Below are 14,343 nucleotides of genomic sequence, written 5' to 3' on the forward strand. Positions count from 1 at the left end.
CAGAGCCAATTAGTGCTAATAATATAATTAGGATAAAAGTACACACTGTGCCGGTATGCTCTTGTAGATGTGCGCCTGTGTAAGAGCCTGGATTAAAACTCCCAGAAGAAAGCTATTTCACTTCATCAAACCTCCTTGCGGGCTTATATAACGCACTCATAATCATGTTTGTGAAGTGTGTGTGTGCAAGTTTCTCACCATGTGGATGCTCCCAGCAGCACCTCCCAGTAGTGACACCCGCTGTCAATGAACACATTACCGGCGGCCCCGTACGAGCCCGTTCCACCAAAGCGTTCGGGAGTATGACTCTTTTTCAGAGAGCTCTCGTCCTTCTCCATGGTGAGGCAGTCGTTGGATAGACGTAGCTTCTTGTGCGCAGTTTTGGGATCCAGTTTGAACGGCTGACCTGGAAATACACAAATATTAGTAACAAGATGATTATTGTCAGCACAATCCAGCGTTCTCTAACAATCGCCCTTCAATGCCTCAAGATGGTGGTAAAGCCCCACTTTTCTAATCTTAAAATCGGACATTGACCTGAGTACACTACCCGAGCACACAGAAGTACCACAAAACAGTAGGTTTTTGGGCAATTAGTGAAAGATAGTAAAGAGACAGCGTGTATTTTTAGTGCCATCTCGTGGTGAACTAAAACAATGCAACTAAGTGCAAGGATCTTGAAGCTTACACACAAAAGTGCAACAGAGAGACCACATGTCTAAAGCCTACCACCAATTTTGTCAGCAGAGGTGCAGGCAAAATGTCATGACAGCATTCCCTCAAGTGACAACGTAAGTGCAATGCGATTGTTACACATGCTGTAGTCATATATCCAGCACCTACAGCAACCTGCATGCTTGAGTCCAGATGCATTAGAATGTGAGTTTCATGAACTAGTGAATTGTTATTATCAGCAGTTGGTCTACTACAGACCAAACAACCACAACAATTCACAGCGCTTAAGCCACTAAGTCAAAATGACCGTGACAGTGCTGAGTCATTCCTATCTTGTCTATAGTTATTGTCGCTCAAAGGTGTGGACAATGTAGGAGCTGAGGGAGAAGAAATGATGGCAGCAGCTGCAGGAAAGGGGAAATATGAACAAAAAGTGGGTTGAGAAGTGTTTGCAGAGACCTCAAGGAGAGACATAAGGGGAAAGTTATTTGTGAGACAAGGAAAGCGCAGTCGAAACTTCAAAGCTTCTCGCAGCCTTGGTGAAAACATTTCGTGAGAGTAGAGAAAGGCAGCCGGCATCCTCCTCTGTGCCTGCCATCACACAGACTTCAAAATTAGCAGAAGGAAACTTTGAGTAAGTTGGAATGGTGGAAAAACGCAGCCATCATTTTGCAACAATTCCATAGGCAACTCGGGTGTCAATACTGACAGCAAATGCGGGAAAGTGGAAATTACGTCTCAGGAATGAAATGTAACACAAAGTACGAAAAAATCAAATGAATCAAACCTGGGCCATATTTGCTATGAGACAAAATAATCCACTCTACAACAAGCTGTACAATTTGTTCATGAGTTTGCATCAACAGAGCACTGACGGTATCATTAGTCACAATAAACTGTGGCAAAAATTTAATTCAGCAGGTTTAAGCAAACATAAACAAAGACTGAGAAATATCCACAACTGAATTGTGGAGATGATTTTCTTTTTTGTAGTTTGGTGAGCAGCTTGAGTCCTTCCTTCCCAACTACAGAAGAACTTGAGAAAACTGTCTGATAATGTGACAAAACACCTGAAGTATTTTACTGCGGGCCTGCGAGCCCAGCTTTAAGTCCAAAAAGGCCAGACGAATACATTTTGACCAAAAAAAAAAAAAAAAATACTGAAAAAGGAATGAGGTTCATTATTAGATAAGTAGGTCAGTGTCTTCTGGATCAGAATTGGGTTCTGGCTCTGTTGGCGCAAAAACTGTAGGGATGTGATGGCATAAGAAAGTTTCTTGATAATTTGAAGTGCATTTTTCACTATTTTGAAGCCCCTTTTACATCAATGATTTTTTTTTAATGATTCAAATTTGGCACAATGGTAATAACAACACTTATCTGTAGAGTGTCAAAGTTATTTTGACTTACATTGCTTTTGTTTTATAACAAACATACTGACCATTTTTTCTCCTATTTTGTTGATAGTTGGGGTTTGTGGCGACCGTTGTGCTTCTGAGGTCTATTTTGTTAACGCTTGAGTTTTAAGCGTTCACATAATGAGACCAGCAATTTGGGCAAAACGGGTGGAAAATTGATAGGGCAAATGAGGCGAGAGACAGTTAGAGGGGAGAAGTTGATGGGATAATTCCAGGCTGAAGATTGTCACTGTAAACTTGTAGGAGGTCATCTGCATCCCTCTTAGACCTGACATTTAACTGTGACACCTCTAGCTTGTTGGCTCGCTCAGCCTCCCACGGCTTAATGAGACACAATGAGCCCCCCTCGCATCCGATCCCTTCGCTCTCTGTGTCCTTCCCTTCATCTCTCTTTCCCTGTCCTCTCAATCTCCTCCTCCCCCCCCCCAATAATCCGCCTGCTGAGTGAAACCGCTTGTGGATTTGAGAGGACGAGGCCAACGTGCTGCTGGCAGCCAATTACATTAATGCGCTTGCTTCTTTGAACTGCTTATCGCTGCCAGCGCAGCCTCTTGCAAACACTGGGGCCCTCTGTCATGCCTTTCCAGGGGACGACTCCTGCGAGCCAGGGGCGACTGAGGTTGGAGGGGAAGAACGTGAGGACAAACACACTCGTGAGTTGAACTGGCACTCATCAAACACACAACACAAGATCCTAAAGCTATTTCTTTGGCAGGTGCCACAAAATTTTCGGGCAAGTTTGTTGTATTCTGTGGTTAGGTTAATATGCATTAATTGTTACTGTGATCCACTCGGAGTCGTTGTTGTTTCAGTCGGTTCACCCTAACATCCTATGTTTCCCCAAAGTGGCATGGGGAGGAGTTAAACAAGGAAGAGTGCACCTTGAAGCAACTCCAAGTCATTAGCCTGCGGCCACACAAGGAGGGTGCCAGATCATCCCTAGATCTTTGTTATTTGCTGAGCTGCATTGTCTCACTCCCTTTTGGATTCTGCTCTTAGTTGAATTGTTTTCTGTGATTTTTGTTTATAGAAAGAAAATCTGCTACTTCTGCTAAATCTGCTTTTATTCTCCTTGCTTTCCTTCCTTGCTTTCACTGCTCCATTGAAATGTACAGCAGATTATGCCACGCTTAACCTAACAGTACAGTGATAGGATCGCAGTGTTAAACATGGCATAGTAAATTTACTGTTAAATGTCTCCCACTTGTAAAAATGCCATATGTCTTTGAGAAATACATTCTGTAGCAGTGCCAGAAATATGAAATGAAATATTTGTCTTGTACTCTCCACTCAACACCACATAACCGTCGCCATCGTCTCCTCTTCCCTCGTCTCCGCACAATCTCCCACTGTTTACCTAAAAGCCTCTGAGTTAGTTTGACGTTTCTCGTCAGGGATGCACGCTGGGTAAATATTATCGCAGTCTCTTTGAAAGAAACTCAAGAGCTATGTGTACCCCCCCAGGCACCTTGACTCATGATATTTTCAGCCTGGTTTTTAGGCTTAGCTAACGTAGAGGCTCACATCTGGGGGCCAGGACACACACACATACATATACTACATATATTGCCACACACACGTGCAGACACACATATTCGGGTACATAACAACAAGAATCTTACGTTTGAGTATCAGCATTTTTTACCCCCCTGGAGAATTACATTGTATTTGCTATAGTCATACACATATACATGTACATAGTAGAACCAACATGTAATGTATGAGAAATTACATATGATGTGAAGAATGCTCCAATGCTATACTCTTAGGATACATGTAAAATTAAATTGTGTAGAATAAAGAAGATATTTTACAGTCATGTTAATGTTGGAATGTTGGAGAAATAGGATTAAAGATTTACTCGGTATATGGGCTGTCACTTGTATAGCCCATTTGTACCTTTGGAACTCAGAGCGCTTCACATTAATTCCTCATTCAGCTCCTGTTGACATCAGGAGCAACTGGGGGTTCAGTGTGTTGCTCAAGGACACTTCAACATGGTCACAATGTCTAGGGCTGGAGAGATGCAACCACACACATCTAAAATAGCAACTGTGTACATTACTGATATGAATTCAATAAAAAGTCAGCCAGAAAGCTGTGTCTGGATGAAAGTGGTTTTTGTCCTGTTAGCAGACACTCTTAGCTTAATTCAATTTCATGCCCATAACATTGTGATTTAAGGTCAAAATTAATGACTAATATTTTATTTCTAGCTTTCCTTTTATGGAAGGGTTAAAATGGAGCATAACAATTGAAGTGCATTGGAGCAGAGAAGCTTACATCACTCATGTTTTCCTTATGAGTTTTTCCGGTGCATTCATGCTACTTTAAAAAGGTGAAAGTCACAAATGAGAAAGTGCAGGCATTATAGACACCGTTACGTGTTATATAAGGTGTGGCAGACTTGTTTCAAGATCGATCTCACAAAGGCTACATTGCATACCAAAAGTACAAACGACCCCGCTGAGAGCATGTACAGGCACCCCGTTTTTTGGTGCACTCTGTATAATCTAATGGCACATTTAAACAACATCCTGAGTTTCCCAACAGATGAATGGACATAATGTGCGATCTGAGTGTATTGCCAAACGCGGTTAGGATAATTACCAACCATGGTAAACTAGGCTTGCACTGGCACATGTAATCAAAATGAGCCTGTCTCTACGCCCAAGCACACGTGAACCGCTCCATGAAAACAATTTCTGTATTTTGTATGTAAAATATATCTTATGGGATGCGAGTCCTGGAACTTTTATGACCTCATGCCAGAGCTTGGCTTACGTTCTTCACCTGCACGGGTGAGTCAACAGTATTGGTGGATAAAAAGCAGAAGATTGAGGGCACTCATGTCTGCAGACACTCGTCCCTGCAAAAAGCTATTTGGTGTCTTTAGTGCACTCTCCCTCTCACTTTTTCTGTCATCCACGTGCTTACTCTTCTCCACTTAGAGGTTTCTCACGCCACTTTAGGATGAGAATGGATGGTCGAGGGCCAGTGTGAGTTAAAAATGGGGAAGTATGGGTCACGGCAGTAAAAGGTCACACAATTGTCGACCCTCCCCTTTGTCATACTTAATTCATACATGCTTTCATGATGCTGCGACACATTTTTTGCAGTGAGTACCTTAAAGCGCAGTGAAACTTTTATCAACAATAGTAGAATGCTGCATTAAGCCATGGTCGGGTTTCACTGTTTGAGTCTGGAGTAACCTAAAAGCTGGTGAAAGCCTTTAGAGTGTAACAACATGATTTTAAGTGGTGTTTCAATCAAGCCAACTGTGTTGCACGAGACAGCCAGTGTGTGAAACCTGGAAACAATCTATTACGAAAAAATTTAGAAAGCCTTACCAGTGTTACAACAATTGGACCTTTTCTGCTTTCCAAGAGTGAAAAGCAGACATTTCTTCATGAACGGATTGGATGACAAGCCTTCTCCTGACCTCAATTCTATCACCATTGGTGTTATTAAAACAGTAGAACACGACTACGTTCTCAAAAAGAGACAAGTAAAGTGATTGATGCCAACATTGGATTAAATCACAACATTGGGTATTAGAAAAATACCAAACGCGCATTTCATCAGTCTGTCTTTAACTGCATGGGTGAATGGAATTTCAAAATCTAACGAGAGTAGCTTGAAGATTTTTTCCTAAGCATCTCTTTGCCATGAGACCCAAGGTCCTGTCACAGAAAATGTTTCCTTCAGGCTAAAGTGACAGATGGCTGCAAAAACGGAAAGATGAGCTGGAGAAAAGGGCACAAGGAGATGATCGTATGTCAAAGTCCTGGGGATCAAAGGACAGAGTGCTAGGGATGAAAGTGAGGAGATTAAAACCCAGCATGAGACAGAGAAGAATCCAATTTGAAAATAAACCATTCAAATAAAGTTAAACATTTGCCATCTCTTTATGGTATATTTTTTTGTGTGAATTGTGTCACTGAAGGTCACACTTGAACAATGCAGATTAACTAACCATAACTAGCCATGCAAGTCTAGAGAGAAAACATTTTTTAATCAAAAAATAACAGCATAATTCATTTATGCTGCCATTTGACCGTGATGCATTTGCACGGAGGACATCTCAAAAATAATTTGTAAAACAAAGATTATTTTCCCCATTAAAATGATATACACCACCGAGGCTGTACCTTCACAACACTCGTACACTTAATTTACATTAACAACTTTAAGCAGGGTGTCGGTCTGCACCACTGAACATTTATAGCAAACATATTATTAAATCTTATGGAAGTTTTTTATGGAACCAACTTTACTCAACACCAAGACAGTCCATTTGAGAATATGGAACTCATAAAATATGAGAGTCGAAAAGTAAATCAAATCTATGGGTCCATTTTAATAAACACTAACATTATAACGCTAATAAAGGAAGCCTTTATCACCAGGGTTGTTTTATTATGCCACAGTGGTGGCATCTGTTGCAGGTTTTTCTAAAAGCATTTGGAAAAATAAACTGAAGTGTGATGCTGAAAGCATACTATAAGTATGAGGTATCTAGTCTGGTCAGGTTCTTGCACATCCAACTCATTCAAACAAACCTGTTTGAACCAGTTTTGTCATGCTAAAAATGGTATGATGAGATATGCATCTTAATACTCTGGTACTGTCTACAGGTATGCCACTTTTGCTTCAATTACCATAGTACATTTCTTATTGTAGCCAGATTGTGATGCAACTTCATTGCAAGAAAGTAGACGATAGCACAAATTCAATTCTAAATGTTCCCCGATTGCATGTCATGCCCGCATCACATCGGTGCTCTAATCCACAAACAAGGACACAGGGAAGGAGTGTTTGAAAGAATATTTTCAAAGTGAGGATTAAACAGAACATGACAGACAGCATTATCTCGCACGAGGGTGAGGCAGAAGGGGCCTGAAATAAAAGCAGAATTTTTTTTTTCCCTGTAATGACCTTAGATCCGCTAAGTGCAATTGGAACCACTTTTGAATCAAGCATTCAGGATAGGAAATAATGAAGCAACATATTGATTTGACATTTATCAATAACTGCTAAAAAGCCCGTTACCGCTAAAAGGCTAATCAGAAACATTTGCAGGTTGAATAAAACATTTGAATACTTGTTTTTCTTTTACATGGCGAAGCACAGTGAATCTCCCTGCTGTGAAATGACTAAAATGTTTTTTTAGGATACAAGACATTTAAACTAACCTATTGAAATCTTTATGGGTCTATCACAACACATATTGGCAGATACTTTATCCATCCATCCTGTGAGGAGACTTAAATTTAAAAATTAAATTAACTGATTTTATTAATGGTTTTAAATTTAAATCTCACAGACAAAGGGGGTTTTATGTTTAATTTGCCTGATTTTAATTCACCACTTAGTGTCTGGATAAATATGTCTCTGATATCATCCAAAATGTGTCATTTCAATTTGACTGTATAAATTGTAAAAATTGTGTAAAATGTTATGTAAAAAATTATAATTTAAATGTATAAATAAACTGTGTATCTTATATAATAGGGGTACTCCATTAGTGTTAGCCTACCTCAGGTCAGGTCAGCCCAAACTTAAAATTCTTTTCATTCATTTGTTTTGGGTAGGTCAGAACATGTAGTCTGGGACTTGTCTCCAAACAAATGATACACAGACATAGCTCTAAATTAATTCATCGTTATATGTCCATCATAATTTAGGCGTCTTAAGCATTTATTACCCTTGTGCTCATTTGAATATTTGTTTTTCAGGCGGCTCACTTTAAGCCCCTTTTGAATGGGCATGACATTGTGACTGGCTGGAAGCAAAGGGTTGCGACACAGTCAGTTGCGTGTGGAAGCGGCGATACATTTTGTTCAGCTTTGCTTGTCAGAGACCATGTGAGTGGTAACACGCACCAGTAGCCATTACTTGTCACACCATAAGGTGTGTCTTTGCATTTGCAGACGTTTATTAGTGAAAGGTAGGTGATGTAAACAGATTAGCACTGTGGCATGCCTAAGCAGCATTGGCAACAGAGTCCTAAAGTACTTTAAGCAATGCAAACAAAACACAATGCATATAAAACATTATTTTATATGTTAAATATTCATACCAGAGCTCAACCGGTGGAATAAAAGGATTTTGGTTTTAGAGATGCACTGCAATTAAAAAGTTGGTTATTTTGGTTTTCAAAGAAAAGTCTGACAAACTTTGAAGTGGCTTCAAGCGCAACTTTTTTTTTTTAGCATTTCATGTTGTTTTACTCAGCAGTGTGTTCAGATTACGGTTAATCCTCAATGCGGCGGCTCGGCTGCTGACAGGCGCTCAGAGGAGTCATCATATTCACTCTATTTAAGCTTCACTGAACTACTTTTGCAATTTAACATCTCGAATCAGCGACATGGCTCGAGTTTCTAACTCTACATCCCTCAACACTACAGAGTGCATTGCCTTGGGATAGAAAGAACAGTGGTGTTGTGTTCATTACCATGGTGACCTTAGATTACTTACTTTAGCCATTTATAAATATTGATGAGAATGCCAAATGTTCTGTTGCTAAATGTTACTGTTAAAAAGTTTATGCAATTTTCTATGACACCCTTTTATTGTATGTACGAGTTGTGTTTATATAAAAATGGGTTAATGCTGGTGTCAAAATGAAATGCGTCTGTTGGAGAAGTCCGAGAGCAAGTAAAAGTAAAATTCAAACAATTAAATACTTCCACTTCCACAGATTTATATAACTTCTGTTGCCTCCATGGTGATGATGATATAAGACAAACAAACATCCTAGGCAGTCAAATGCAGTGAGTCATTCCCAATCACTGCTACGTTGGTGGTTTGTGTGTTTTACAACAGGCCTTACACCTTGTTGGGAAGCTAAAGGGTCCCAAGAAAGATGTTGAGTTCATTAGGGCTAATTCATATTTTTGTGTTGATGATTGTTTTTGCAATGACTGTAATTCTTGTATGAATAGTTTCTGTTACATAAACACAAACTATGTTTACATAGGCTTTTTTTTTTTAGACATGCAAGACAAGGGGGCACTATAAAATACTGGCAAATACAGCAAAAAGAAGAAATTACAGGCATTGTCAGCACTGTGTCATCTCTCGTAGTGGGTTTGGTGAAAACTTTTTTTTCCTCACAATAAAAAAGGTTACATACCACAGCTTGAATTCTTTCTGTAATTGGTATTTATCTTCTGCTTATCTTTGACGTATTTTCTTTGAATAAAGAGGTTTACCTTGTGAGACAGTTTCACCTGTCATTTTCAGTGCTCACAAAGAAAGATGATGGCGTGCGAGTTGTGAATTGTGATGGGGCAAGGAACAAAGGAATGGTTGTAAAAAAACATCTAATATGTTGTGATTTGTATAAAAAGCTTCTCCAGACAGAAAGAAGCAATTTCCAAACCAAGTCTTGCAACATCACCATTTCACTACACTCTTACCTTGGACACACTTGGTAAACATGGGAAATTATGTCGACTATTTTTTCTTCTTCTTTTTTTTGTGACGTCAAAAGGCTTTGTCTCACATCAGGCCGCCCATTGATCGCTTGTTGCTATTTTTCGGAGCTGTCGCCGCTTCCTTTTGTGATCTGAAGCCCTCTGAGAATTGGGACACTCCTTCATTCTTGTAAACGCGCTTAGGTGTGAAACAAGGGCTGAGTGGTAGAACTGGAAGTAGTACTTAAAGTAGTAGTGGCGTCATTACGCCTTAAAAATCCACAAATTGACCGCATTATTCAAAGCTTGTAAAAAAAGCAGTGCCTTACAGACCGGAAATTCTGGTGTTTCCGAAATATTGGGATCAAGGGATCAAAGGTAAGCTCATTGAGAGAAAATCCCGTATAATATTAAGATAACTTTTATTAGTACCACCATCCATTAGTGAGAGGGAGAACAACACATTCATAAAAAAACTGCGGCCTTTGCAAAATACAAACTAAAGGACTTGTACAACGCTCAAGCCATCAAAAACAAAACTAATAAGGCTTGTAAATATTCAACGAGAATCTGCAGACAAGCGCCACATGACTTACTGTTGGTTTTGAGACGGGCCGGCTCGCTGTTGCGGCTTCCTGCCTGGTTGATAGCCTTGACGAAGAAGACGTAGCGCGTGCCGCTCTGCAGGCCGTGCACTGTGTAGTGATTCTGCTTGATGTTGGGCACAATCATCCAGCTGTCAGCAGAGTTGTACAAACCTGGAACACACACGCAAAAACTCCCTAAGCGACAGTGTTATGCTAACAAGGAAGGTTAAGCACAGCAGTTCTCTTTGATTTTCAACTGGGAACAACACAACATTCTCCCCCAACTTTTAAACAGAGTCGTGTTATCTTTCCCCTCAAAGCACACCGAGTCATCAAACCGTGCAAAAGCTTGGCGAGCCCACGGCCTCAGGTGTTATGCAACATTTATGTGCACGTAGTGATCCGTCTCGTTACCTTTCCGTCAGGTTTAATATGCCATGCGCCCCTGGCCAGGGCTGACTTTGTTACGCTCATTATCGTGAATCTTGAACGCTTTAACAACAGGAGACAGAGATACGACAGGGGGGATGTGTGCAGAGTGCGCTACAAGCCCGGGGGTGAAAAAATGTGAAAGCTTGTCATGTTCAAATGTCTGGAAAGACAGGTCAAGCTCACATGATCTCTACCGTAGTTGAATCGATGCCATGTGCCGATAGTAACTCACGTTTCACCACTAGGATGCTTATGCTTTTCAGATTGTTTTTGTCTCTCAATACTGTAATTAAAACTATTAATTTGAAAAGAAATAGACATGCTTGTGTATTGCTGACTATTGTTACAGGCTTCCCAAGTCTAATTTACAGGACAATTTGGCTTTCAATTCTCTCCAATGTGGACAAATATCTGCGTTCTGGTCCAAAGAAACAAATGGATCAGGAGAAACACAAGCCTTTACTTATATAGGATGTTAGCCCATCCATCCATCCATGTTGTCCTAAGGAGATGGAGCCTATGCCATTTGACCTTGGCTAAGAGGCGGTAGCTCATCCCAAGTTCACATTTGTGGACAATTTAGGGTCTTTGCTAACCTACAATACAAGTTGATATGTGGAAGGAAGTGGAGTGGCTGGAGAAAAGCCACATGAGCACAGAGAGAAAATGTAAACTCCAAACAGAACCCCAGCGTTATCTAAGACAATCTTAGATCCTAAATAAAGTAAGCACCAAAGCAAAACAAGTCTCTAATTGATAGAATAGTACATTTTGATCATTTTCTCGAGTTGTTGCTGTACACACGTAAGAAGACAATGTCAGTGAAGTATGCTATCAGCCAGCTTGGCAAAAGAGCACTTTTCACAACACTTTTCTTTGGATTTACATCAACTGCCAATAACCAACACATTCAAACACCAAATAAAACAAAGCATTTTGTTGAATTGCCATACAGTTGGGTTCAGGTTTTGTAGTATAGACAAAACTACAATAATTCCTTCTCATCTCTCTGTTCCTTAAATCTTTCCCTGTGGTGGCAATCCGGAGCTCTGGGAACAATCTTGACTTCAAACCTTCTGGGACTTCATGAATTATTGAGCGGGGTGGCAACAACATAGATACATAAGTAATAGCAGAGAGACTTCTTGTAAATATAAATACTTCACAGGACGCAAATAAGGCCATTAAATGTGAGCTGCTTTTAAGAATGGATGAGGGGAGGGAACTCTCGGATGGAGAGTTATTTTGAAGTGACTGCGATGAAGAAATTGTGATTGAGTAAATAGTTTTAATTTTAACCACTGACACAGTTTTCCCTCATATATTATTTTAATATGGTATTAAAAAAGGGTTATACAATGGTATGTTTTCAAAGAGAAAATGTGAGGAAAATGCCTGCTGTCATCAGCTTCACAGCGTTGTAAAACACTGCGGCTTCAAAGTAAGGTTGTAGCAACAGGAAACTGGGTGGCGGGAAAGAAAATGAATGCGTCCTCGACAGATGATATGAGCAAAACATATGGTAGCTACCCTAGGAGACCATCACGACTCTTCTTCGACCATGGAATGCTTAGTTCAAGGTGAGATTGTTTATAGGTGGGCAACCGTAGGCATGTTTGCTCATGATTGTCACCCCAGAAAAAAACGTGATTTTTGTTCAGTGAAAAAACAGCAAACTTGACATTGAACATTAGCCAAGGTTGAAGCATTGGTTGTTCTGCATCTTGGTCACAAATACATTACAATAATTCATAAAACGTAAGGTTTGCTGTATTTTGTAAGAGCAAGTATTGTTGGTTTTCAATGTTATGAAATCTAGGGCTGAAGTCAAAATAATGTAGCTCGAGTTGAATTCAACACAGTACGCATGTATATTTGTGTAAGTGGGTGGTAGAGTTTGTAAATGCAAAGAGCACAGACATATCAAGGTGGAGTTTCAATTTGAAGATGATGGCATCATGCGTTACAAAGGTGGCAACTGATGGCAGGAGTAGAGATTTTTTGGGGAATTTGTCTGTTTTGTGCAATTAGATGAGGTTTCTATCATAATGTATTAGGTTAGCTTATAACCATGTTAAAATATAGGCTGTTCTTTTCTTTTAAATAAACCAAATATGTAATATTAGGCTACTAATGGTATATAAATTGGTGGCTGTGGTATGGCCACAGAAGGCTCATGCAGACTAGTAAGAGAATTTTATAAGTAGCCTAAGGAGGACAAAAAATAAACAAGGTTCAAATGTGGGTCATTTGCAATTTTAGAACTTCATCAATTAATAAGCAACTGGATTCAATTTTAATCACTTCCATCAAAGATTCTCTTTTGCTGCTTTTGGCTAGTTGTTGTTTTTGACTAAGCATTGAGTCAGTATCATAAAATCAAACTTGACTGACTGCCTGTTTTCCTTCAAGCTTGTAAAGGTAGATGTTACTGTATGTATATATTCATAGTGCAAGACCTCTTTTGTCTGCTTAGTTTGTAATTTAGCTTTCATTCTGCACAATACGCTTGCCTGGTTTTTTTCCTGTGCTGTGCTCATATGAATCAGCACAGAGTTCTTGCAAGGCCACTCTTTCCACTTCTTGTTGCCCCCAGGAAGACTGAGGACGATGCCAGGGGAGAGATCAGTTGGTACTCAAATGGAAGCGTTTAGCCACTTTGAATGTTTGCAATGGTAGAAACCTAAGTTGCAATGGTAGAAACCTAAGTGGCATGCTAGGCCTAATGGGTTCTGTCTTTCTTAATGTCTGCTGTGACTCTCTCAGGACTGAATGGCAGCACGAGGCTGAATGTCTGAGTCAGAGTTGAAATGTAACCTGATGTTTCAAACAGGCCAGGGCACTCCCCTTTCATGGTTGGATGCAGAAAAGTCGGGGCTGCTCATGAGGAAAGCGACGAGAGGATGAAGGGGTAAAAGAGGCAGATTAAAGCCGAGAGGTGCAGTGTGCGTAATTATGTAAAATAATCATGTCATCCTCAGTAAGAGGTATATTACCTCTATTACAACCATTATCCACTCCGATTCTTGCATTCATTCTGTTTCTTCCTCCACAGTGAGCTAAATATAGTTTTATTTATCAAGGGAGCAATAATTTGCTGCAATCTTTATGAAGAAAAAAAAAAGTAACTTAAGTAATATTATATGCATATAGTTTCTAAGCCCCTTAACTTCAAAGTAATTCCATTGGTACACTGGATTAGCATCCCAGCCGATGACTTGGCAACCTAAGATCATAAATTTATCCATCCATCCATTTTCTGTAGCGCTTGTCCCCACGGGGGTCGCGGGCGTGCTGGAGCCTATCCCGGTAGTCATTGTGCAGTAGGGGGGGGACACCCTGAACCGGTTGCCAGCCAATTGCAGATCACAAAGAGACGAACAACAATCAGCACTCAGACTCACACCTAGGGGCAATTTGGAGTGCTCAATCAGCCTAACACGCATTAATCATAGTCCCATGTTTTGACTGAAATAATTTGGGGTTTAGTTCTTTAAATCCCTTCTAGACACAAGTAGAGACATTATTTTCACTAGAGTTGTTGGTATTTTATGCAATTTTAAAGCTTCATCTAATATCAGTAACATACAGGGAGTAATTATTCATGGTCGGACAAATATTTCATAATGGCAGAAAAGAGCTGGTGTATCCATTTAAAGCCTCACTATGGTTGCTCACATTGGTCCACTTTTACAATTCGCAGGACTCAGTGCAGATCAGCTCTGTTTCGCTTGAAACATTGACAATAGAAAGGGGGAACATCTAGGTTAGCCTAAAATAGAATAGAATAAAATATTGAGCATGTTGCAA

At 40.0% G+C, this 14,343-nt stretch overlaps 1 protein-coding gene across 2 annotated transcripts in view; it reads right to left on the bottom strand.

The window, feature by feature from the left end:
• Nucleotides 1-14,343, bottom strand: part of mid2 (midline 2) — an 88,707-nt gene that overhangs the window by 3,070 nt on the left and 71,294 nt on the right. For both annotated transcript variants that reach the window (XM_088379030.1, XM_088379022.1), the window contains 2 exons: nucleotides 10,111-10,272; nucleotides 199-406 (listed from right to left, as the gene is read on the bottom strand). In XM_088379030.1, coding sequence (XP_088235156.1) covers nucleotides 199-406; nucleotides 10,111-10,272 — 370 coding nt within the window. The remainder of the gene's footprint in view (nucleotides 1-198; nucleotides 407-10,110; nucleotides 10,273-14,343) is intronic.

This window comes from Syngnathus floridae, chromosome 1 (genome assembly GCF_059516105.1).
Source record: "Syngnathus floridae isolate MCC-2025c chromosome 1, RoL_Sflo_1.0, whole genome shotgun sequence".
Lineage (NCBI taxonomy): Eukaryota > Metazoa > Chordata > Actinopteri > Syngnathiformes > Syngnathidae > Syngnathus > Syngnathus floridae.